General features: G+C 38.6%; 1 protein-coding gene across 1 annotated transcript in view; it reads left to right on the top strand.

Annotated features, from left to right (window-relative positions):
* The first annotated feature begins 18,814 nt into the window (after window positions 1-18,814).
* Window positions 18,815-25,746, top strand: part of LOC125113907 (myosin-8-like) — a 29,687-nt gene continuing 22,755 nt past the window's right edge. Inside the window, 10 exon segments of the mRNA XM_047756829.1 lie at window positions 18,815-19,024; window positions 19,691-19,834; window positions 19,913-20,069; window positions 22,881-22,908; window positions 23,007-23,121; window positions 23,225-23,317; window positions 23,452-23,515; window positions 24,168-24,266; window positions 24,358-24,461; window positions 24,617-24,755. Coding sequence (XP_047612785.1) covers window positions 18,815-19,024; window positions 19,691-19,834; window positions 19,913-20,069; window positions 22,881-22,908; window positions 23,007-23,121; window positions 23,225-23,317; window positions 23,452-23,515; window positions 24,168-24,266; window positions 24,358-24,461; window positions 24,617-24,755 — 1,153 coding nt within the window.

The raw sequence follows: 25,746 nt of genomic DNA, 5'->3' as shown, positions 1-25,746 counted from the left end.
ACAGCATTATTTACAACAGCCAAGATATGAAAACAACTTAAGTGCCCATTGATGGATGAATAGATAAATATACGGTATGTATAGAAAGAAATACTACTCAGCCATAAAAAGGTGTACTCTCATCATATACAACAACATGGATGGATCTTAAGGGTGTTATATAAGCTAAGTGAAATAAACCAGATGAAAAAAAAAAAAAAAAACACTGTATGATTACATGAGTATGTGGAGAAAAAACACAAACAGAAGCAAACACACAGACACAGAGAACAGAATAGAGTAGTGGTTACCAGAGAGGAAGGGGGTGTGGGGAGTGCAAAATGGGTAAAAGTGTTCAACTATATGATGACTAGATAGAAACTAAACTTTTGGTGGTGAGCACATTGTAGTACATATAGAAGCTGAAACATAAAACTTATTCACATAACAGAAACAGACTCAGAGACTTCGAACACAAACTTATGGTTACCAAAGGGGAAACATGAGAGGGAGAGGTAAGTTAGATGTTTAGGGTTAACACTAATAAATATAAAACAGATAATCGATAAGGACCTGCTATATAGCAGAGGGAACTCTACTCGGTATTCTGTAGTAACATATATGGGAAAAGAATCTGAAAAAGAATGGATATATATACATATATGTATAACTGAATCACTTTGCTATACACCTGAAACTAAGACAACATTGTAAATTAACCATACTCCAGTATAAAATAAAAATTACATTTAAAACTTATATAATGTTATAAGCCAATTAAAAAGCAAACAACCCAATAAAGAGGGGCAAAAGACTTTCACAGACCTTCCAAAGAGATATGTGACGGTCCAAAAACAAACTAAAAGATGCTCAATATTACTAGTCTAGAAAATACAGATTAAAACCACAAGGAACTTCCACTACCCATCCATAAGAATGGCTAAAATAATCAAGATTGACAGGGAGTCTCCGTCGTGGCGCAATGGAAACGAATCCACCTAGGAACCATGAGGTTGTGGGTTCAATATCTGGCCTCCCTCAGTGGGTTAAGGATCTGGCGTTACCCTGAGCTGTGGCGTAGGTCGCAGACGCATCTCAGATCCTCTGTTGCTATGGCTGTGGGATAGGCTGGCAGCTGTAGCTCCAATTGGACCCCTAGCCTGGGAACCTCCATATGCCATGGGTGGGGCCCTAAAAAGCAAAAAAAAAAAAAAAAAGAGAGAGAGACTGACAGTGACATATATTTGCAATGATGTTAGCCAACGACATTTCCCTTATTTTGCTAGTAAGGACATAAAATCGTTCAACTATTTTTTTTTTAATTATTTGGCCACTTCTCGTAAATTAAATACATCCTTTTACAACTTTTTTATTTTAATGATTTTTATTTTTTCTGTTATAGTCAGTTTACAGTGTTTTGTCAATTTTCTACTGTACAGCAAAGTGACCCAGTCACACATACATATACACATTCTTTTTCTCACATTATTTTCCATCATGCTCCATCATAGGTGTCTAGATATCGTTCCCTGCACTATACAGCAGGATCTCACTGCTTATTGATTCCAAAAGCAATAGTTTACATCTATTAACCTCAGATTTCCACTCCACACCACTCCCCCCCTCCCCTTGGCAACCACAAGTCTGTTCTCTATGTCCATGAATTTCTTTTCTGTGGAAAGGTTCATTTGTGCTGTATATTGAGTCCAGATATAAATGATATCTGTATTTGTCTTTTCTTTTCGACTTACTTCACTTAGTATGAGAGACTCTAGTTCCATCTACGTTGCTGCAAATGGCATGCTTTTGTTCTTTTTTATAGCTGAGTAGTATTCCATTGTGTATATATACCACAGCTCTTAATCCATTCATCTGTTGATAGACATTTAGGTTTTTCCCATGTCTTGGCTATTGTGAACAGTGCTGAAATGAACATAGGGGTGCATGTACCTTTTTCAAGGAAAGTTTTGTCTGGATATATGCCCAAGAGTGGGATTGCTGGGTCATATGGTAGTTCTATATTTAGTTTCCTGCGGTATCTCCATACTGTTTTTCATAGTGGTTGTACCAATTTACATTCCCGCCAACAGTGTAGTAGGAGGGTACCCTTTTCTCCACACCCTCTCCAGCATTTGCCGTTTGTGGACTTATTAATGATGGCCATTCTGACTGGTATGAGGTGGTATCTCATAGTTTTGATTTGTATTTCTCTAATAATCAATGATGTTGAGCATTTTTTCATGTGGTTGTTGGCCATTTGTATATCTTCTTTGGAGAAATGTCTATTCAGGTCTTTTGCCCATTTTCAACTGGGTTGTTGGTTTTTTTGCTGTTGAGTTGTATAAACTTTTACATCTTTCGATATAGCAATTCCACTCCTTGGGTTTAACCGAAAGAAATAAAATATATGTCCATAAAAGAAAGACTATCCACCAGAAAGAGAATAAATGAAAAAATATGGTATATTCTTACAATGGAATATTACTCACAAATAAAAAGAAATGAACTACATAGAAGAACACAGATTGAGTCTAAACAGCATTCCTCTTTGGCATGAGTCTTATAAAAAAAGAGCTGTTGTTCCCCTTTGGTGGAAGATAAAATCATTACGGTTTCATATTAGAAGAAGTAGAGATGCCTGCAGTGGCTGTAATTCCTCTGCTTTTTTTCACTTGAGAGAGAAAATAGAGAAATTCTTAGGGCCAAGAGAATCTTAGGAATTGTAAGCTAATTTTTGGCAAGGACTCTGAGAGCAGAAGGATCATTAGATACGGTAACTTAATGCTGGCTCTGGGCTTAATTGTAAGCAGATACCAGTGAGAGGAGCAAGGACAAGGGATATAAGCCAGACCTTTTGCTCTAAGATAAAACAAATGAGCTGTCACACAAGAATTGTGTAAAAGATATCTGCATTGGAAAAGGACTGGAATAAACCAATAAAAAACCTTGACAAAAGACAGCTCACAATTTAGTTTTCTTATACTTTGCCCATTAAAACACTTTACTCATTGTTTATTGTCATTTTAAATAAAGCTTTCCATTTTTCAGGGTTGTATCTCAAAGAAAACAGTGGAAAATATATTATGTTGATTCGAATCTCAGATAAAAGTGAGTGTTAGGTTTCAACCACTCACCACATAACCAGAGCACCACCACTTAACAGGTGGCCACTTAATTAATTACAGACAAAGTAACTAAAGGGCATTTGTTTCCAAGGTTTTGCTATTAGAAGAAATGCTAACTGCATACACTTGGCATACTGTTCCCTCTTGTGCTTCTACAGGAAGGAGAGGAAGAAGGGAAATTACTACAATTTTACATTTCAAAAGATGTAACAAATTGCCCTGGAATTTTACACACTTATCCACAGCATTTGAGAGCATTCACCCCTCCCCCCATTTGCTACTACCAATTTGGATGACATATTTAAGAGCATTTAAAAATCAAAATGGGAGTTCCCCTTGTAGTTTAGTGGTAACTACCATCCATGAGGATGTGGGTTTGATCCCTGCCCTAGCTCACAGGTTAAGGATACGTTGCTGTGAGCTGCGGTGAAGATTGCAGATGCAGCTTGCATCTGGCGTTGCTGTGGCTGTGGTGTAGGCCAGCGGCTACAGCTCCAATTCGACCCCTAGCCTGGGAACCTCCATATGCCACAGGTGCGGCCCTGAAAGGCAAAAAAAATAAAATAAATAAATAAATAAAAACAAGTCAAAATGGAGCAACCATGGCTCACACACCCAAAACAGAACCAGGTGGACATTGTGGATGTGGTTTTAGACACATTCCTATGGTAACCGAGAACCTGAATTTTCTCTGAACTACATCAAACTCAAGGAAACCAACAACCATTTTCAAAACAATATTTGCTAGCAGCTGCTAGCTACAACCCTGTACTTTCGAAGCACCCTCCCACCCTGCCATGTAATCATTTCAGACCTCAACCAATCCTTGCTTAACAAGCAGCCATACTTCTTATCTGCTCCAATACTAATTCCTGACAAATAATTTATGAAACCTTGTGGCCTATATAAGCCTCCTCATTTGGCAGTCTGTCGGAACACAATTCAAGTGCTTCCTGAATTTATGTCTCCCAGGCGACAGTCCTGCCAAAACCCCAAATAAATACCTCTTTATTTCAATCAGGTCTCCATTTCTGAAATTGTTATTGTTTTTGGTTTTGTTCATTTCTGTTCAAATATTATTTGGTCTTGCACTGCCTGAAGTTAAGCATATTTTTAAGTTTATAGGCCATTTGTATTGCCTTTTCCATGAACTGTCTATTTATATCTTTTGGCTATTTTTTCTATTTGCTTATATCTCCCTTCCTTAATGATGTTTATAGTTTTGCTTTGTTTTAATGTTTAGGACTTAAATTCATCTAGGACTTATCTTTATAAATGGTGTCAGGGAGTTCCCATCGTGGCTCAGTGGTTAACAAATCTGACTAGCATCCATGAGGACACGGGTTCGATCCCTGGCCTTGCTCAGTGGGTTAAGGATCCAGCATTGCCGTGAGCTGTGGTGTAGGCGGTAAATGCAGCTCAGACCTGGTGTGGCTATAGCTGTGGTGTAGGCTGGCGGTACAGCTCTGATTTAACCCCTAGCCTGGGAGCCTCCATATGCCATGGGTGCAACCCTTAAAAAAGCATAAATACATACATAAATAAATAAATGGTGTCAGGCAAGATCCTAATTTACTTTCTTAAATGAGCCTCAGCATCATTCAGTGAATAGTCCTTTCTTTCCTTTCCCCCAGTAATCTGAAATGCCACCTTTTTATACACTAAATTTCTATACATGCGAGAACCCACTTTTGGACTATTCTATTGATCTACTTGTCTTCACCTACACTAAGTTCATACAGTTTTAACCACCATATTTCTAAAATATGTTTGATGTCAGGTAGGATGGCTTGTTACTTCAATGCCTGGTTAAAGTTTCTTATTCTTGGAAAGTTTTGTTCTTTTACTTCAAACTCTACTACTGCAATTCTCCATTGAGTTATAGCTCTATCCTTATCTATTACTTCCCGGTCTATTCCCTTTCCACTGAGAAAACTTACCCTAATCTCAGGAAATTCAGTTTATTTGTAGCTGTCTTGGGGTAGAATAAATATAAATGATTTCTAAACATCTAAAATTATTTCTATTTCACCAGCAGCAAGCATTGTCAAGTTTGCAATCTAAATGCCTTTTGATTCCCCCACCCTGACTCTTTTCTTTTCCAAGAGCTACCGGCTTAGTTTAGGTTCTCAACTCTTGCCTAAAATAGTACAACAACTGCTTAAGGGAGTTACTTATCTCTGTTGCATACCGCCAATCCATCTTCCATGATGCTACCATAACTGTGTTTAAAATGCAAATCTTACAACCTCAGTTCCTGTTTAAAAGACTCCAGTGATATTCCATGACCCACAGTGATAGAGCCCTATCTTTTGAATGATTTTAAATACAGTGCTAATAGTCAATATTTATTAAATACTTTCTGCATTGCCAGATATTATGCTAGATGCTTTATACATATTGCTCAATGATCCTGTGAGGGTTAATTATTAATTATATTTTTCATTATCCTTCAAGGTAATGGAAAATTATTATTTTCCTTTAACAGATGCACAAACTAAGGCTTAGATGACTTGCCTAAAATCATACAAAATAGTATCTGCTAGTTACATTGATATTTAAAACATTGTATACACCATAAAATGCATGCCAGCCAGTTTGCTGCCTCTAAAACTTAGCTATTAAAAGAAGTTCTCATAATAAAATTTTTAAAGTAGCTACTTGTTTTTTAAAAGTTAGTAAAATAAAAAAAAAATGTAAAATAAAATAACTCAGAAAGGCTGAAAATAAAGATAAGGGGAAAGGAGTTCCCATTGTGGCTCACTGGAAATGAATCCGATTGGTATCCATGAGGATGTGGGTTCAATCCCTGGCCTTATTCACTGGGTTAAGGATGTGGCGTTGCTGTGAGCTGTGGTATAGGTCGCAAACAGTGCTCAGATCCTGCATTGCTGTGGCTGTGGTGTAGGCCAGCGGCTACAGCTCCAATCTGATCCCTGGCCTGGGAACTTCCACATGTGGATGCGGCCCTAAAAAGCAAAAAAAAAAAAAAATTAAAAAAATAATAAGAGTATGGGAAAAGATAATCCATATGTATGCTACCCCAAGGTAAAAGCAACATAGTATATAGGGAAATATCAGCAAAAATAGAATTCAAAGCAAAATAATACTAAAAGCAGTAGCAATAGTTCACATTTTATTTTTAGAAGATACAATCTACCAGAAAAATAAAATTATACATTTCTACGGAGTTAGCAACTGTCTTTATTTTATTTTTTATTTTTTTGGCCTCATCTATGGCATGTGGAAGTTTCCTGCCAAGGGATTGAACCCACACCACAGCAGCAACCTGAGCCACTGCAGTGACAGCAGTGAATTCCTAACCTGCGATGCGACAAGAGAACTCTGCAACTATCTTTAAATACACAAACAAAAACATGAATGATCTGAGAATAATCAGAGTGGAGTATTTTAACTTACACTAACTAGAAAAAAAAATTACAGAACAAGTAGACAAAACTAAAAACACAGATGATTTGAAAAACACAAATAATACGCAACTGTAAAGACAAAGAAAGTTTTGAATGGATAAGCAATGAGATCCTGCTGTGTAGCACTGGGAACTATATCTAGTTACCTATGACGGAAGATAATGTGAGAAAAAGAATGTATATATGTATGTGTGACTGGGTCACTTTGCTGTACAGTAGAAAATTGACAGAACACTGTAAATCTACTATAATGGAAACAATAAAAATGATTTTTTTAAAAAAGAGAAAATTTTGTAGCCAACAATAAGGGAACATAAATGCTTTTCAAACATCTAATTATATGCATTTTCAATGGCGGTGATATTGCTCTTTAGAGAGAGAAAATTAGTTCTTAAGGGAGCAAAAAAAAAATCTTAAGTATTATTAGGTATTAGGTACTATTAGCTATTAGGGTATTAGATTTGTGCCTGTCTGCACCCCACAAAAAAAAAAAAAAAACCTCAACCCTATCTGAAAAAACTTATTGCTTAATTTTTTCTTTTGTTATGGAGAAATTAATTTTAAGCTTAAATTTAAATTTATTTAATTAAAATCTTATTGCTTAGTATTCATTTTTTAAATAGAAATTAAACTTAATTTAACTTAATTTTTCTCCTCAGTGGGCAGTTACGGAAAAAAGGGCAGTTATAAAAAAACAGTGATCTAAAAACATGCACAAAAGTTGTCATGTAGGGAGAAAAAAAGAAAATATCTGTATTCACTTATACATGCGTATTTATGCATACATGCATAGACCTCTAACAAGTAAATAAGAAAACCATCCATTTTTTTAAAATAGGCTTAAAACTTGACAGACTCTTCGCCTAAAGAAAACATGCATGGCAAACAAGCACATGAAAAGCAATTAAAAGCATTATTCACTACGGAAATGCAAATTAAAGTCACAGTAGGATACCACTTTACACTCACTAGGATGGCTGTGACTAAAACGAAGGACAATGTAAGCACAGGTGAGAATGTAAAAAGGAACCTTCATATCATTGGTGGAAATGTACAACAGGACAGCCACTGTGGGAAAGAACTTGGCAGTTTCTTAAGAAGTTAGATATATACAATCTAGCAATTCAACTCCTAGTTATCTATCCTATAAAAATGAAAACAAATATCCACACACAGAGACTGTGTGGAATATTAACAGCCTTATGCATAACAGAAAAAACTATAAACAATGAAAATGTCCATCGAATGGATAAACAGGACACATCCATACAGTGGACTCAGTGACAAAAAATGAATGAACAACTGATACATGCAACAACATGGATGAACTCAAAAACATGCCAAGGGAAAGAAGCCAGCCACAAAAGACTACAAGTTATAGGAGTCTATTTATATGAAATTTCCAGAAAAGGCAAAACTATAGCGACAAAACAGACCAGTGGTTGCCTCAAGTTTGGGTTGGAATGTGAAGTCACTGCAAATGGGCACAGGGAATTTTTTGAAATAATGAAAATGTTATAAAACTAGATTGTGGTTATGGTTGTACAACTCCACATATTCACTGAACTGTATACTTAAAATGGATGACTTTTAAGGTATATAAAATTCTACCTCAATAAAGCTGTAAAGAGGAGGAGGAGGAAGAGAAAGAGGAGGGACAATTGACCCAGGCACAAAGTCACAAAAGAAATACCAACTATTTTGGCGTTCCCGTCGTGGCTCAGTGGTTAGCGAATCCGACTAGGAACCTTGAGGTTGCAGGTTCCACCCCTGGCCTTGCTCAGTGGGTTAAGGATCTGGAATTGCCATGAGCTGTGTTGTAGGTTGCAGACACAGCTCAGATTCCACATGGCCGTGGCTCTGGCGGAGGCCGGTGGCTACAGCTCCAATTCGACCCCTAGCCTGGGAATTTCCATATGCCGCAGGAATGGCCCAAGAAATGACAAAAAAAAAAAAGAAAGAAAGAAAGAAAGAAATACCAACTATTTCTAGAACAAGATATCAAGATATCACAGATATGAAAGTCACTATGCATCTTGCAACAGATAAATAAAATTTAAAACTACTAAAAAATGGGGGAGTTCCCGTCGTGGCGCAGTGGTTAACGAATCCGACTAGGAACCATGAGGTTGCGGGTTCGGTCCCTGCCCTTGCTCAGTGGGTTAACGACCCGGCATTGCCGTGAGCTGTGGTGTAGGTTGCAGACGCGGCTCGGATCCCGCATTGCTGTGGCTCTGGCGTAGGCTGGTGGCTACAGCTCTGATTAGACCCCTAGCCTGGGAACCTCCATATGCCGCGAAAGCGGCCCAAAGAAATAGCAAAACGACAAATAAATAAATAAATAAATAAATGGGAACAACTTCAAATTTTGTCCACAGTAGAATTAGTAAATAAAATATTATCACACAATGTAACACTGTATAGTAATGAAAATAAAGTACAGTTATGTGTAAAGTCATGGAAAAAAATCTCACAATAATTTTGGGCAAAAGAAGTGGAATCACTTAAGAAAAAATAAAGCTGCATTCATATGAAGCTTAAAAACAGGTAAACATGTATATGCATTGCCTACAGATAACATACATGAATCTATGTATATATGTATATCCTGGTAACAAACTACAAAGGAAAACAGAGAAATTATTACCACAAGAGTAAAACTCACAGATACCTTTAGGAGAAGAAAATAGGAGTTGCAATGAAGAGGATCATGAGAGGTTTATGTAGTGCTGATTATATTCTGATCTGGATGCTATCTAAATTGTTTTATTACTTACATGTACAAACACAGACATATGATACCCCTCATTCTTACTGGAAACCAACTACAAACACACACACACATAAGATTAAAAGAATTTACAGCTAAAGGAGAACTCTCCCTGCCAAAGCCCAAATTTACACATCCAGAAATTTTAAAAACAAACATACTTTAGATAATTTGGGTGTTGGAAACAGAAACTTAAAATAATTAACTGAAGGGCAGAGTACTACATATCGATCCATGGGACTTAGCCAAGGTAGTAACCAAAGAAAAATTTATAACCATAAAAAACTTGCAAGACCACAAGAATGAAAAAAATGAAGCAAGACTTCAATTGAAAAGGCTAGGTACAAACCAATAAACCTAAAGAAGTAAAAGAAAGAAATGAACAAGATTTAAAGCAGAAAATGATAAATTAGAAAAAAAGCGGGAATACTACTCAGCCATAAAAAAGAATACAATAATGCCATTTGCAGCAACAAGGATGGACCTAGAGATTATCACTAAGTAAAGTAAACCAGCAAGGACAAATAGTACAGGATATTGCTTATATGTGGAATCTGAAAAAAAAAATGATACAAATGAACTTATACACAAAACAGAAAGAGACCCACAGACATAGAAAAACATGGTTACCAAAGGGGGAAAGGAAGGAGAAATTAGGAGTTTGGGATTAACATATGCATATTACTATATATATAACAGATAACCAGTAAGGACCTACTGTATAGCATAGGGAACTATATTCAATATTTTGTAATGACCTAAAAGGAAAAAGAATTTGAAAATGAATAAACACACCCACACACAACACTAAATCTTTGCTGTGCACCAGAAACTTAAAGAATACTGTAAATCAACTATACTTAAATAAAAATTTTTTTTTTGTCTTTTGTTGTTGTTGTTGTTGCTATTTCTTGGGCCACTCCCGCGGCATACGGAGGTTCCCAGGCTAGGGGTTGAATCGGAGCTGTAGCCACCGGCCTACGCCAGAGCCACAGCAACGCGGGATCCAAGCCGCGTCTGTGACCTACACCACAGCTCACGGCAACACTGGATCGTTAACCCACTGAGCAAGGGCAGGGACCAAACCCGCAACCTCATGGTTCCTAGTCGAATTCGTTAACCACTGCGCCACGACGGGAACTCCTTTTATTTTTTTTTTAATTAATTAATTTTTTTTTTGTCTTTTTGCCATTTCTAGGGCCACTCCTGTGGCCTGTGGAGGTTCCCAGGCTAGGGGTCTAATCCGAGCTGTAGCCACCCCCTACACCAAAAACACAGTTACACGGGATCCAAGCCTCGTCTGTGACCCATACCATAGCTCACAGCCACCGGATCCTTAACCCACTGAGCGAGGCCAGGGATCGAACCCGCAACCTCATGGTTCCTAGTCGGATTCGTTAACCACTGCAGCACGACGGGGACTCTTAAATAAAATTTTTTAAAAGTTATTTGGTAAATCTAAAAAGTTTGCAAAATTTTGGCAAGTATGATTTAAAATAAAAAGAACAAAATTAAAATATGTAAAGAATAAAAAGGAACAGATGACTACACAGGAGTTTTAACTATAAGAAAATATGCATTAAAATGCCCCCCCAAAAATCTAAAAACTCTCATGAAATGGGCAACTACCAGAAAAATATAAATTCTCTAAACAGACCCCCCCCCAAAAAAAAATCAAGTAGAAACTGAACAAACTAATCAACAGTCTTAAAAAAACTTAAATAAGAGTAAAAGATTTCTCCTCCAAAGAGGCTACAGGCAAAAAGAATTCCATGAAGGAACTTTTCAAGCCTTCGTGGATCAGATTACTCACATCCTAAACACACTACAGAAGAAAAGTGAAACAAATGGGAAGCACTCATTTCACAAAATTAGTATGATCCTAACCAAAACAACACTATGGCTTAGTTCCACATGAAATCTAATGCAGAAATCCCACATAAAAAAAATTAGTAAACTTAAAGCAGCAGGAAACTGAATAATATCACAACAGTATGTTTTATTCCATTAATTTGAGAATGGTATAAATGAAATCTACCACATAATCCACTACATTAACAAGCTGACGAAGAAAATGGTAATTTCAATAGATGCAGAAAAAAACACTAATAAAATCCAGTGCATGTTTAGATATAATTCACATCCCAGAAAATTCACCATGTGAATGAACAGTTCAGTGATTTTGGTAGATTCACAAAGTTATGCAATCATAACCACCATCTAATTCTAAAACACTTTCATCACCTCAAAAAGAAAACCTGTTAGCAGTCACTCCCAATCTCCCCTCTTCAGACCACCCTCTGGACCCATGAATCTACTTTTCATCTCTAAGGATTTGCCTTTACTTGTTATTTTATATGCGTGGAATCATCAAATATGAGCACACTGTATTTGTCTTCTTTCACTTAGCATAGTGTTTTCCAGGTTCATCCAAGTTGTGTCCTGTATTAGAACTTCATTCCTTTTTAGAGCTGAATAATATACCACCGTCTGGATATATCCCATTTTGTTTATACCTTTATTTTTTTTATTTATTATTATTATTTTTTTTGTCTTTTTGCCATTTCTTGGGCCGCTCCTGTGGCATATGGAGTTTCCCAGGCTAGGGGTCCAATCAGAGCTGTGGCTGCCAGCCTACGCCAGAGCCACAGCAACGCAGGATCCGAGCTGCGTCTGCAACCTACACCACAGCTCACGGCAACGCCGGATGCTTAACCCACTGAGCAAGGCCAGGGATCGAACCCACAACCCCATGGTTCCTAGTTGGATTCGTTAACCACTGCACCACGATGGGAACTCCTATACCTTTATCTTTTGATGGACACTTGGGTGTTCTCCCCTTTTTAGACTCTACAGACAATGCTACTATGAATATTTGTGTGCAAGTTTTTATATAGCATAAGTTTTCGAGTCTCTTGGTCCTGAACCAAGGAATAGAACACTTCATTTCATGATTAAAATTATTGAAAAACTGTATGTAAAGTATACAGCAAATACCATACTTGATGAAATATGAGATGCAATCCAATTAAAATCAGGAACAAGATAAGGACTGCTTATCCGGACAAGATACGAAAACAAGTATCCCAGTACTAATGCTATTCAACACTGTCCTAAATGTTTTGACAATGCAACAAGAGAAGGGAAAGAAAGAACATACAAATTACAAAAGAAAGAAGACACAAAACTCTGATTATTTGTGCATGATACATCAAAAACCCAAGAGAACCAAATAAATTATTAGAAGTGATAAGTTCAGCGAAAGGGCTAGGTAAAAGCTAACAGAAAAATCAGTAACTTTCTGAAACACTGGGCCTGTTAAGAGACTGTGTTTGTGTGTAACAGAAAATCTGAGTAAACACTGCCTTGTTAATATAAGCAGTTGATGTTTTTCTTCACATAAAAAGATTCAGCTCACAGATGTCAAGACTGTCTCTGAAATTCTCTTGATCTTTGTTTCAAAGCTACAGCTCCAATCACTACACCTGTGTTTTACACAGGAAAAAGTTAAGAGGAGAAAGAGAAAAGCAGTACTGAGAGAGTCTACTCCTTTCCATAAAAGCTTTTCTGGAAACCCACCCAGCAATTCTGTTTGCATTTCATTGGCTAAAACTGTGTAACATGGTTAACCTATGCTGCAAAGCCATCTGGGAAATGAAGTTTAAGTTGGCATATAGCTGCCACAAATAAAACTGAAGTTCTGAGCAGGCAAACTCATCTGCCACATGTTAGTAATAACCAAGTAGAAAGTATAATAGGAAAAACAATCCCATTCACTATAGCAACAAAAAGCTGTAAAACTCCTAGGGAAAAAAATCTAATAAAAAAAAAAATAAGGGAGTTCCCGTAGTGGCACAGTGGTTAACGAATCTGACTAGGAAACATGGGTTTGCAGGTTTGATCCCTGGCCTTGCTCAGTGGGTTAAGGATCCGGCGTTGCCGTGAGCTGTGGTGTAGGTCGCAGACGCGGCTTGGATCCCGAGTTGCCGTGGCTTTGGCGTAGGCCGGCAGCTACAGCTCCCATTGGACCCCTAGCCTGGGAACCTCCATATGCCTCGGGAGCGGCCCTACAAAAGGCAAAAAGACGAAAAAAATAAAATAAGAACTTTATGGGAAACAAAAAACCTAGGGAAAAAATGACAAAAGAACATTTTTAAAAAGACATGGAATAAACAGGAAAATATATCATAGCTGTAGATTGAAAGGCTCACTATTGTAAAGATACCAATTCTTTTTTTTTTTTTGGCCACCCCTGCTACATGTGGAAATTCCCAGGCCAGGGATAGAACCTGTGCCACAGCGGCAACCCAAGCAACAGCAATGACAATGCCAGATCCTTAAACCACTGTGCCAGCAGAGAACTCCTAAAGATATCAATTCTAATCAAATTAACTTATTAATAAAACTTAATCCAAATCAAAATCCTAATGGGATTTTTTTAATAATCTGAAAAAAGATGATTCTAAAAGTAATAAACAATAGATTGCAAGAATTATCAAGACAATTCTGAAATAAACACTTAGGGAAATTTTGCCCTATCAAAACACATGTACTACTGGCACAGAATACAGTACAAAATGTGGACTCCAGAAACAGACCACATGTGCATACACACACACACACAAACAGCTAGATTATAAACCTCAATGTTTTTTAAAGCAGTAGAGTGAAAATACAGAATCTATTTATAACCCCGAGTTCCTAAGAAGGCTTTCTTTCATAATATCCACAAAAAAGCAAAAATGTAAATGAAAAGCATTTATAACTTGAACTACATAAAATTTTAAACTTTTATAGGCCTGAAATGCCACAGTAAAGTTAAGATTATTATTGGACCAGGAGACACCTTTTACAACTTGTACAAAAAAGAAATGATTACAATCTAGAAACAGAGAATTCCACACAATAACAGTCAAATGAGTAATACCAAAATAGTCTGGGGGTGGAGGTAATGGGTAGGGGTATATATGAAACAAGACTGGCCATGATCTGATAACTACTAATTTTAGATGATGAGTGACAATGAGGTTGCTGCGCCAATTTCCTTACTTTTGTATATGTCTGAAATTTTCCCACATTTTATTTATGGACTAATATGGAAAATGAACTAAGAGAATAGAGCAAAAAAAGCAAGTTGGTAAATATATAAACTAAGATGCTATCAATGATACATTTATTTTTTTATAATGATTTTAATTTTTTTCCATTATAGCTGATTTACAGTATTCTGTCAATTTTCTGCTACATAGCAAGATGACCCAGCCATACATGTATACATTCTTTTTCTCACATTATCATGCTCCATCACAAGTGGCCAGACATATCTATCAATAATACATTTTAAACATCTAATTATATATTTCCCATGGGCCAATTTTCTCAGGCCAATATCACTAATTTACACTATACTTTCCTAAGTATAAATTAGTAAATTTATATTAACTTATTAGTATAAATTAGTAATACATATTAGTAAATAACTTATATTAGTTACATTAACTAATATGTATATAAATATAATGTTTATACTTAGGAAAATATAAATTAATTAGTGCACAGAAAAGGCCTGGAGTATATCAAACCAAACTAGTATCAATGGTTACTCCAAAGAGCAGGGAACTACTTTCACCATGAGTGTTCATCAAAGGAGAATTTTAGTCTAATCTGCAAGGCTTTAATTTTTCATTTAATTAGAATGTAAGAGGTTCACAATAGCACATATTTATCAAAATTCATGGAAATAAAGTTCTGCATGGTTACAAGAATCAGTACACATGCAAAAGCACATAGAACTGTAAAACAAAAGAAGTGAATTCTATTGTGAAGTTTAAATTTTTTTTAAATAGCAGCAAAGAAAACTCTCATATTACTGTCACCTAGTAGAGTGAACTTTGCTGTATGTAAATTATACCTCAATATCCCTAACCATTAAAAAAGGAAAGATTTGGGGAGTTCCCATTGTGGCACAGTGGAAATGAACCCGACTAGTACCCATGAGTTTGTGGGTTCGATCCCTGGCCTCACTCAGTGGGTCCCAGGATCCAGCGTTGCCATGAGCTATTGTGTAGGTCGCAGACGAGCCTCAAATCTGGTGTTGCTGTGGCTATGGCATAGGCCAGCTGCAGCTCCAATTCAACCCCTAGCCTGGGAACTTCCATATGCCGCACGTACAATCCTAAAAAGCAAAAAATAAAAAAAAATTACTTCGAAGTTCCTATTGTGGCTCAGCGAGTTAGGAACCCAACCAGTATCCATGAGGATGCCGGTTCAATCTCTGGCCTTGCTCTGGGGGTTAAGGAGCCAGCGTTGCTGTAGCTATGGCGTGGACCGGCAGCTGCAGCTCTGATTCGACCCCTAACCTGGAAACTTCCATATGCCGCGGGTGAGGCCCTAAAAAGTTAAAAAAAAAATTTTTTTAATTTAAAAAGAATGATCATAATATAATCTGTTTAATAAGGGTGTAAATTACACTCATGTTAGGAAAGTTACCTATGATCTAATTTTTAGGTAGGTTATAAAATATGTACGAAATACCTATGTGTATATAGTATGACCCCACTTATATGTCTATATCTTATTTTATCTCTGCATATTGGGATGACAGATATTTTTTCTCTTTGCTTATCTTTTTTCCTACACGAATACGTATTATTTTCTAATATGAAATCCTTTTTTTTCAACACTGGAGGGATGTGCACTGGCTCAAGGATAGCGACTCAGTGTAGAACCTCCTTTCCCTTTGGCTCTGCTCCCTAAGCCCAGACTCCAAGGGTGAGCCTTGGCAGTGACCCGAGGGAATGAAGCAGGTGGGACTGCCTGTGGGAACAAAGAAGGAAATGTGGCTAGGGCCCTGAAAGCAACGTGTCGCAGAGTACACGATCATTGGGTTACCACAGGCATGTGTGAAAGTGTTTGCCAAAACGAATATAGCTCTTAGGAACCTGTCTTGAGGCCCCACCAGGCGCCATGAAAGCTTCCCCTCCCAGCACACTAGAAAGCATTCTCTGCCTGCAGATTAGTCCCTGTCAAATTATTTATAGGAGATTGGTCCGCATACTCAAAATGATATGAATCCTTCTAATTATATCCAAACATGCCAAATGTCAGTACACATTATTCTGAGGGTTCGGGCTGCCAAATGTCTTGCCCCAACAAAGAGGAAATAGCCGCGGCATCAGCACATTAGTTCCTATATAAGCAGGACGAGCCCTCCTGCTTTATCTCAACCAAGAGCCCAGAGGTAAGTGACGGGGACCATGGAGCTGGAAGGACTCCAAGGGGGCAGAGACAGCTTACCCCAGGGCCCATCCCAGGGAGTGAAACTGTTCCTCTCAACTTTGACTTTTATTTCCACAGAGCCAAGCTTTAGAAAAGGAATTTTTTTTTTTTTAATATGGCTGCAACTGTGACATATGGAGGTTCCCAGGCTAGGGGTCGAATGGGAGCTGCCTCTGCAGGTCTATGGCACAGCCACGGCAATGACGGATCCAAGTGGGCATCAGCGACCTATGCTGCACCTTGCAGCAACTCCAGATCCTTAACCCACTGAGCGAGACCAGGGATCGAACTCACATCCTCACAGAGACAATGTCAGGTTCTCAACTTGCTGAACCACAATGGGAATTCCATAGACAAGGGAAATCTTAATCCTGTAACTATCATACTGGAATTTCAGCGCTTCACTAATAAGAAACTTGTTGGTTTACAGTGTTAGGCACTTCCGAACCTGCATTTTCATCTGGCATCCAGAGGTGAGACTCGGCTTTATTCATTTATTGATGACAGGGGATTTAGTCTAATGAAGCTGAGAATGGCTCTTCTTTGTACACCATTTCCATGGTTTTGTCTTTACTTATGTAAGGAGACTGTGCTTCCAAATGACTGCTTATAAATGCTGGGAAATCAGTTTTTCAAAATGTCTTATTCTCAGAGACCACCATCATCTGAGTTCCAGGATAAAGGACCATTTACAAAAGAATGAACTTTGACAGTGAGTTTTCAGCTGCACTTAGAACTGTCCAGGGGCAATAGGCTGTTCCAGGCCAACCTCCCTCTACTGACAAGCGTTGAATATTTATATGTTTTACCAATATTTCTTAAACAACTGGAAAAATTCTTAATCTAAAAGTGTATTAAATTAAGGGAGTTCCCATTGTGGCTTAGCAGTAACGAGCCCAACTAGTATCCACGAAGATGCAGGTTCGATCCCTGGCCTCGCTCAATGGGTTAAGGATCTGGCGTTGCTGTGAGCCTTGGTGTAGGTCACAGATGAGGCTCAGATCTGGTGTTGCTGTGGCTGTGGTGTAGGCCAGCAACTCCAGCTCTGATTATATCCCTAGCCTGGGAACTTCCATATGCCACAGGTGCAGCCCTAAAAAAGATGTAAATAAAAACAAACACCTTGTTAAAACCATAGCATTTTATCTACTTTTTTATGATTCATTATTGTTTTTAGAAAGATTAGCTATTGTTCATTTAAAATCACAAGTATTACACCCGCTAAATATCATACCTAATTTAGAAGAGATCCTGTCCCTTGCCCAAGTAACTCACTGCCTGAGAGCAAAGGACAGACCCAACCAATCTAACATGCCAACACAGAAAAACATACCTATTCACACAGGACAATGGCTCACATGCATGTAATAAACCCTTACATTTCTGTCTCTTTTCTTTTTCTGGATGGAAAGAAAAGAAGCCTGTGGAATTTATGTGGGAGGAAGAACCTTCATCCTGTAGCTCTCATTTCTCTGCAGTTAGCTCTGTTAAATGACAGCTGAAATCTCTTGTGCCAAAAGGGGAACGTTAAAAGAGATTTTGGAATTAAGGCAATGCTAAGTCTTGGTAACAAGCCAAAAAAACCCCCCAGAGTAATAATTTATTGAGGGTCTTTCAACTATTCACCAAGAGATATAACACCAAATGTTAATATAAGGTAGTTGTTAAAAATAATTATTTGGCTTATGAGAGAAAAAATGGCCATCTAAAAGGCAAAGGCATTTTTGATAGCTTTGAAAAGCTCAACCTTCATCTACACAAGACAAACTTTCCCTCCTGACCGTATGACTGTCCTAGCAAATGGCAGGTGCAAACATTATGCAGAAGGAAAAGTGGGGATTAAAGAATGACAGTTGCTATAAAACAATCAATCAACAACAGTCTTAGCTATAGATGTTGTTACAGTCTGGAGATTAAAACACGCAGAGATTCCATTCTCACTCAGTTGTGGGTGCCCCGCCCTGATGAAGAAGATATGCCAGCTGGGAAGGAAATTTTCAAAGTCTTAAAAATGGAGCCTCAAATTGCAATCTCATTCCAAACCAACCCTGTGCTAGTGTTACTGTATTAGAACACTGGTCAACAACAGCTTGGAAGAACAGTTACAGCTCAGGCAGACGACAACAGTGCTTTCATTTCAAATTCTAGCTCACATGTATAACTTCTGGTTTCTATTTCTTCTTTCCTCCCTTTTTCCCCCAAGGCAGAATTCTCTCTGATAAATCGCAGCCATGAGTGCAAGCTCAGATGCTGAGATGGCTATTTTTGGCGAAGCTGCTCCTTACCTTCGAAAATCGGAAAAGGAGCGGATTGAAGCCCAAAACAAGCCCTTTGATGCTAAAACATCAGTTTTTGTCACGGAGCCCAAGGAATCCTATGTGAAGAGCATCATACAAAGCAAGGAAGGGGGGAAAGTAACTGTAAAGACAGAACGTGGAGCAGTAAGTAAAAACAAAAGGAAAGAATATTTGTTTTATTTCTCTATCTCCTCACTTCAAGTTGAAGCCTTCCTTGCTCAGAATCTCTAAGCCTATTGTCAATACAAACATCCTTTTGGTCCATTAATAGACATCACATTTGGAAGATGAAAGAAATTTTTAGCAGTATCCCCATTTCTCCTTTTCCCAACTATCCAAGGGACTTTAACCCACTAGCATCAGCTTCCAACATTTCTCTTCAACTCCTCACTTCCCAGTCTAAATCCCCAAACTTGGGAGAAATAAAAACTAGCTTCTCCTATCAAAAGAAAATAATGTATTAACTTCCAGCTTTCCTTACCCCCAAAGCAAAGTTTCTTGTAAGGAATGGCAAGAGAAAATAACAAATTAAACCTATTAAAGTAAAAGGCTATAAACTGATACATAAATCTGTAACAGGGAAATGGGGGAGGAAAAAAGTTTAAAAAGTAGTATGTATCCTAGCTTATCACAGGAAACAGATTTTCTTACCATCAGCCTCTAAAATGAATATATTTCCATGCCTCTATTTAAAGGACATTGAGTAATATAATGGAAAATGTCCACAATTGTAGTTCTATAACCCAAACAGATAAGCATAAACCCCAGCTTCAGCATTAATACAAACTGGTCTCTTGCTTTACTTGCCAGACTCTAACTGTCAGAGAAGACCAAGTCTTCCCCATGAACCCTCCCAAATACGACAAGATCGAGGACATGGCCATGATGACCCACCTGCACGAGCCGGGCGTGCTGTACAACCTCAAAGAGCGTTACGCAGCCTGGATGATCTACGTGAGCGCCCTTCAGCAGCTCTTTATTTCATCCGTCTCTCAAACAAATCCCTCACACTGAATATTCTGATTTTCTCAGACCTACTCGGGCCTCTTCTGTGTCACCGTCAACCCCTACAAGTGGCTGCCGGTGTACAACCCCGAGGTGGTGACGGCCTACAGAGGCAAAAAGCGCCAGGAGGCCCCGCCCCACATCTTCTCCATCTCCGACAACGCCTATCAGTTCATGCTGACTGGTGAGTGATTGATCCATCTATTTACAGAAATGTGGAAATAGAATCTTTAACGAACAAACAGACTTTGGGCTTTGATTACAATAATATATTGCAGCCACATGGGGCTTCACACTGTTTTCAAAAAAATTTCAGAGCTGTTAATGTCACGTATTCTTCCCCACGGCCTTTTTATAGATGAGTAAGTGAAGCTCACTGAGTTACTTCACCGACCTGCCCACGCCGACCCAGCTAGTAACCAGAAGCCTAGTTAAAACAATTAGTAGACCTCTATAAACATACTTGTTTTTCCTATATATTTTATTTTCTGATTTGGACAGGAAAAAACTAAAATAGATTTTTTAAAATATCCATATCCACAGCAATCAAGGAAAATAGTTACCAGCCATAGCTGGAAAACCTTGTAAATTCTTGTCTTTATCTTTAACAGACACAACTAATATTGTCAGCCTTTGGGGTAGAACATGAGTAAAGACAGAGCTATGACTTTCCTTCCAAAGATTTTGAAGCATTTTCCTATTAGAATGGAAGAAAATAAAAATCCATCTTTGAAAACTTTTTTTAAAAATTATATCAAAGTCTGTTATTCCTATCTTATCAAGGCACAAATAGCTTTGATACAAACTGCAGGCCCAAATACAGCATTAAAACCTTTTATCAGCACATACCAATTGTATTGCCTTTGGAGATACTCTAAATTCCTGAGTTTCCTGTTCTTCCACGAGATTTTAGAAACTTGAAAGGATTTTGTTCTTTTTTTAAAATTTGTTTTTCTTGAACTGTTTTAAAATTATCTTAAAGGAGAAGAGAGAAGAGAAAGGGATAAAATAGGAATATTCCATTACAAATTGGCCAGCAGTTCTACAAGGATTTCATGCCAATAAACTGCCTTTTACTGCCTTCCAGAAATTATCCAAATGCAGGCTCCTTCCACAGCATATTTGTTTGCTGTGCCACACCTGTGGCATGTGGAAGTTGCCAGGCCAGGGATCGAACTGGAACCACAGCACTGACAACGCAGATCCTTCACCCACTGAGCCACTTGGGAATGCGGTCATTTCAGAGGCTTCAATACTCAGCAGTTGCGTTTACACTGCTGTGTACACCACTACCCCTACTGAGGCCCCCACCCCTCCAAGTTTTGGAGGTGCTCCAAATTCAAGATTACTTATGTCTCCAAACAGGATTTCTGTATAAAACCATGCAAAACTGTGGCTCTTCATTCAGTTAGAGCATAGAATATTGCTTTCTTATCTATGTTCCCACTAGATGTGACAGGATCTTTCATGAATTCTATTGGAAAAAGAAATCAATCTGATTATGTTCCAAAACCTCTATCTACTTCCCTAAATAGAGCTTTAAAGTTTTCTAAAGTCTATATCCACATCTAAACAGTAACCAAATTAGTATCTATTTCTCTGAATAGATTTTTAGATGAGAATTCTCTAAAATCTAGTCTGTCAGTTTAGAATTAAAGATTTATACAAATCAGAAAATCAGTATAAATCCAACATATAAGTCATATAAGTAGTGACAATTTTTGTTTTTATGACTTAGAAATGTGTATAAAATAAAAGTAAATGAACACCAACGTTTACAATTCCACATCCCTTCTTTTTTTTAGTATTACCAGCAGTCAAATTAATAAAGACCTGGAAGGAGGTTGAGTAGCAGAGAAATATATAAAATCGAAGTTAAAAGAACCAAATATCTTGATTAAGCTATGGAATTATTAGAAAAGTCACATTCCTCTCGGGTCTCAGTTTCATCTGTTAAGTGAAACTTCCAAATTCTATGACTCCTACCGAAGTAGTTACAGAAGAAATTACATGATGCCTGGAATTTTCCTTAAATAACCCAGTGAGGGAGTTCCCTTCATGGGTCAGCGGTTAACAAACCTGAATAGGATCCATGAGGATGTGGGTTCAATCCCTGGCCTTGCTCAGTGGGTTAAGGATCCAGCGTTGCCATGAGTTGTGATACAGGTTGCAGATGCGGCTCTGATCCTGCAGTTGCTATGGCTGTGGTGTAGGCTGGCAGCTACAGCTCTGATTTAGCCCCTGGCCTGGGAACTTCCATATGCTGTGGGTGCAGCCCTAAAAAGCAAAATAAAATAAAATAACCCAGTGAACTTGAGATGGGAGTATAGATTATATAAAACTGGCCAAATAATATTAACTTGAAAGTATATGATGGGTGTGGGAATTCTTTATATTATTGTCTCTACTTTGTAAATATTTGAAATTATGCATAACAGAAGTTTTTAAATTAATAAAATACAAAAAGATCAAATATGCTTCAATTAAACAATAATAATAAAATAAAACACAAAAAGAAATCGACGATTCTCTGCCTCTCATTTTCACAAATTTTACTCCAAGAAGCAAGTACTGTCTGGGAGCTACACACAAAACCAAAATCACGGGCGACATCTGCCAAATGTTTAAAAAAGAATAAGCTGTGTTTAATCTGAACAGAGTAAATAATCTTCATATTGAATATTTTATTTTTTATTTTTGTCTTTTTGACTTTTCTAGGGCTGCTCCTGCGGCATATGGAGGTTCCCAGGCTAGGGGTCCAATCAGAGCTGTAGCCACCGGCCTATGCCAGAGCCACAGCAACGAGGGATCCGAGCCATGTCTGCAACCCACACCACAGCTCACAGCAACGCCGGATCCTTAACCCACTGAGCAAGGCCAGGGATTGAACCCACAACCTCATGGTTCCTAGTTGGATTCGTTAACCAATGAGCCACGATGGTGACTCCATATTGAATATTTTAAAAAACTAATGGTCTTGCTCTTTCTTTCACAGACCGTGAGAATCAGTCCATCCTAATCACGTATGTGATTTTTTCTTCTTCTCTGGCTCATGGTGACTGTCTTAGATGTTGACATCATGAGCTCTAGTTCTGATCTCTTCTCTGTTTCTGTGTGACAGCGGAGAATCCGGGGCAGGAAAGACTGTGAACACGAAGCGTGTCATCCAGTACTTTGCAACAATCGCCGTCACTGGGGAGAAGAAGAAGGAGGAACCTACTTCTGGCAAAATGCAGGTGAGACAGGTTGCCGGGATCAGGAGCCCAGCTCGGCCTGGGCTCTCCGGGGAGAAACTCCTGGAGCCCCACAGGTGAGCACTGCTCTCGCCTTTCTCGGCAGGGGACTCTGGAAGATCAGATCATCAGTGCCAACCCCCTGCTCGAGGCCTTTGGCAACGCCAAGACCGTGAGGAATGACAACTCCTCTCGCTTTGTAAGTCTCCTGCACACTGAAGGGTCTTCGCGGCCCTCGGGTGCCAGAGAAGCCTGTCTGAGTTATTATCTCAGTCTCTTCTCCCTCGTGCGCTTCCAGTTTGGTCTCTGACATCACTGTTTCTCACGTGCAAGGGTAAATTCATCAGGATCCACTTCGGTACCACTGGGAAGCTGGCTTCTGCTGACATCGAAACATGTGAGTAACAGGACTGTTGAAAGTCAGAGAGACAAGTGAGCTCATCTGAAGCGATGCTCTGTGACACTTGGTGAGCACTGAGACTGCTGCCAGTGTTGCCTGAGAGCTAATGCCAGCTTACACACAACTGCTGTGTGCTTTCTTTACCTTGATCTCAGACTGATGGTTCAGTAGCACATTCTGGAATTCCTGCCTCAGAAGCAACTCTGACAGTTTTTCCAGGACAAAGAGTAGGACTATCTATGAGTTTCCTGAAGGCTTACAATGCATTTCTGTGATTTGCTCTTGATCTAAGCTTTGGTAGGTATTTCCAAGGTAGTCCCTCACCAAAGAATCTAAGGGGATCCGAGGAAGGAGGGGATAGTAAGGATCAATTATAATACAGAGGTCACAGGTCATCCACATGAAAAGTTTATTTTTACTACAGCAGGTGTAGTTCACTCTCTGCTCTTAAGCGGTGAGATCCTTAGGTAATTGCCATGTGTATTTGGGGTGCTTACACAGAGTACCAAGAGGATGGATCATCACATTAAAATCTTAATGAAGCCTGATGCAATACCCCCAATTTTAGCCAAAGCCACTGCGGTTCATTTACTATCTTGGCAGCGTTGGTATTTTTCCCAATTCAATACCTGTTTCTTTCTCTTTCCAGATCTTCTAGAAAAGTCTAGAGTTACTTTCCAGTTGAAGGCAGAAAGAAGCTACCATATTTTTTATCAGATCACTTCCAATAAGAAGCCAGATCTGATTGGTAAGAATGAACTTAAATTCATAGACGAAAGCTGATACTTTTGTTAACAACTTCTTATGTAAAACACATACCCTGAACTCTGTGTATCCAGAAATGCTCCTGATCACCACCAACCCATATGACTACGCTTTTGTCAGTCAAGGCGAGATCACTGTCCCCAGCATTGATGACCAAGAGGAGCTGATGGCCACTGATGTAAGACATACACTTACTTATTTAAAAACCCATTATGTATGGGAATAACAAGAGCAACCCACTGTAAGTGTGGTTATCTGAGAACATAGTGTAAATTCTCCAAAATATGCTAGTCTCTTCTGCCCTAACCTTTGTCCTCTCGTCTCTCCTGACAGAGTGCCATTGATATCCTGGGCTTTACTCCTGAGGAGAAAGTATCCATCTACAAGCTCACAGGGGCAGTAATGCATTATGGGAACATGAAATTCAAGCAAAAGCAACGTGAGGAGCAAGCGGAGCCAGATGGCACAGAAGGTACCAAATGAACCTCCACCTGGGTTTAAATTAGAGAATGTGACAAGAAAAAACACTTATTGTAAACTCACATCTTCTTTGTAGCAGGACTTCTGAACGGCATATACACATCACATGCTTTCCTCACCCTCCTCAAATTTCCATATCTCCATCATTTCTAAGCAGCCTAAATAAGTTTAAATGAACCCTAATAGCCATTTGTAAGGATAAATCCAAAAAGCGTAACCTGGGATCAGATCAATTAGAGAGAATGAGTTGGAACGTGCTCTTGCAACAGTAAGAAGGTATATAGGATAACTGGGAAGGCCAGTCTGCTCAGCACCAGCCAGGTAAACCTTGTGGGGTGGAGGTGGGGGATACAAAATCCTCCCAAACACAGAGCTGTGGGTGAAGGATGTGTCTAGACTGCTGTGCACATGTGTATGCTGTTTATATGTAAACCTGCAGACAATCTAGGCAGCAAGTAAGATCAAAAAGTAAGAAAGAAAAATCATACACTCTACATATGGAAAGAACATGGAACCTTTCCTGAGCACCTCAACTTGACATTCTCTCTCCCCACTGTAAACTTTTCAGCAGTAACCTTTGTGCCTGATGTGGCATTTACACCACAGTCACTGACAGAAGTTTAGAAGGGGACCCTGTGGGGATCATGCAGTGAAATTTAATCCCCACATTTTCTGACAAAGAAACTGACTTGGTGAGGTTAAATCGGGAGGCACAAAACTGAGAGAAAGTATATTTACCTTCTTCCAACTACACCTACTGTGTTTTAAGAGCAGGAACCCCAGTTTTTGCCTTACATAAAGTATTTCCACAAATTCTGGATATATGCTTCTTGTTTAGGAATTGCTTGCAATAAATCACCAAAGGCCGAATGACCACTTATTAGCAAGGACATGCTCTAATGTAGAGGGCCTCACCTGATCTTCTATAGAATTATTTAAAGATTGTTATTTAAATAAGAAAATGGATTGGAAGAAAATGGAAA

The sequence above is a fragment of the Phacochoerus africanus genome, chromosome 14, assembly GCF_016906955.1.
Source record: "Phacochoerus africanus isolate WHEZ1 chromosome 14, ROS_Pafr_v1, whole genome shotgun sequence".
Taxonomy (NCBI): Eukaryota; Metazoa; Chordata; class Mammalia; order Artiodactyla; family Suidae; genus Phacochoerus; species Phacochoerus africanus.
This window is presented reverse-complemented; position numbering and strand designations above follow the sequence as displayed.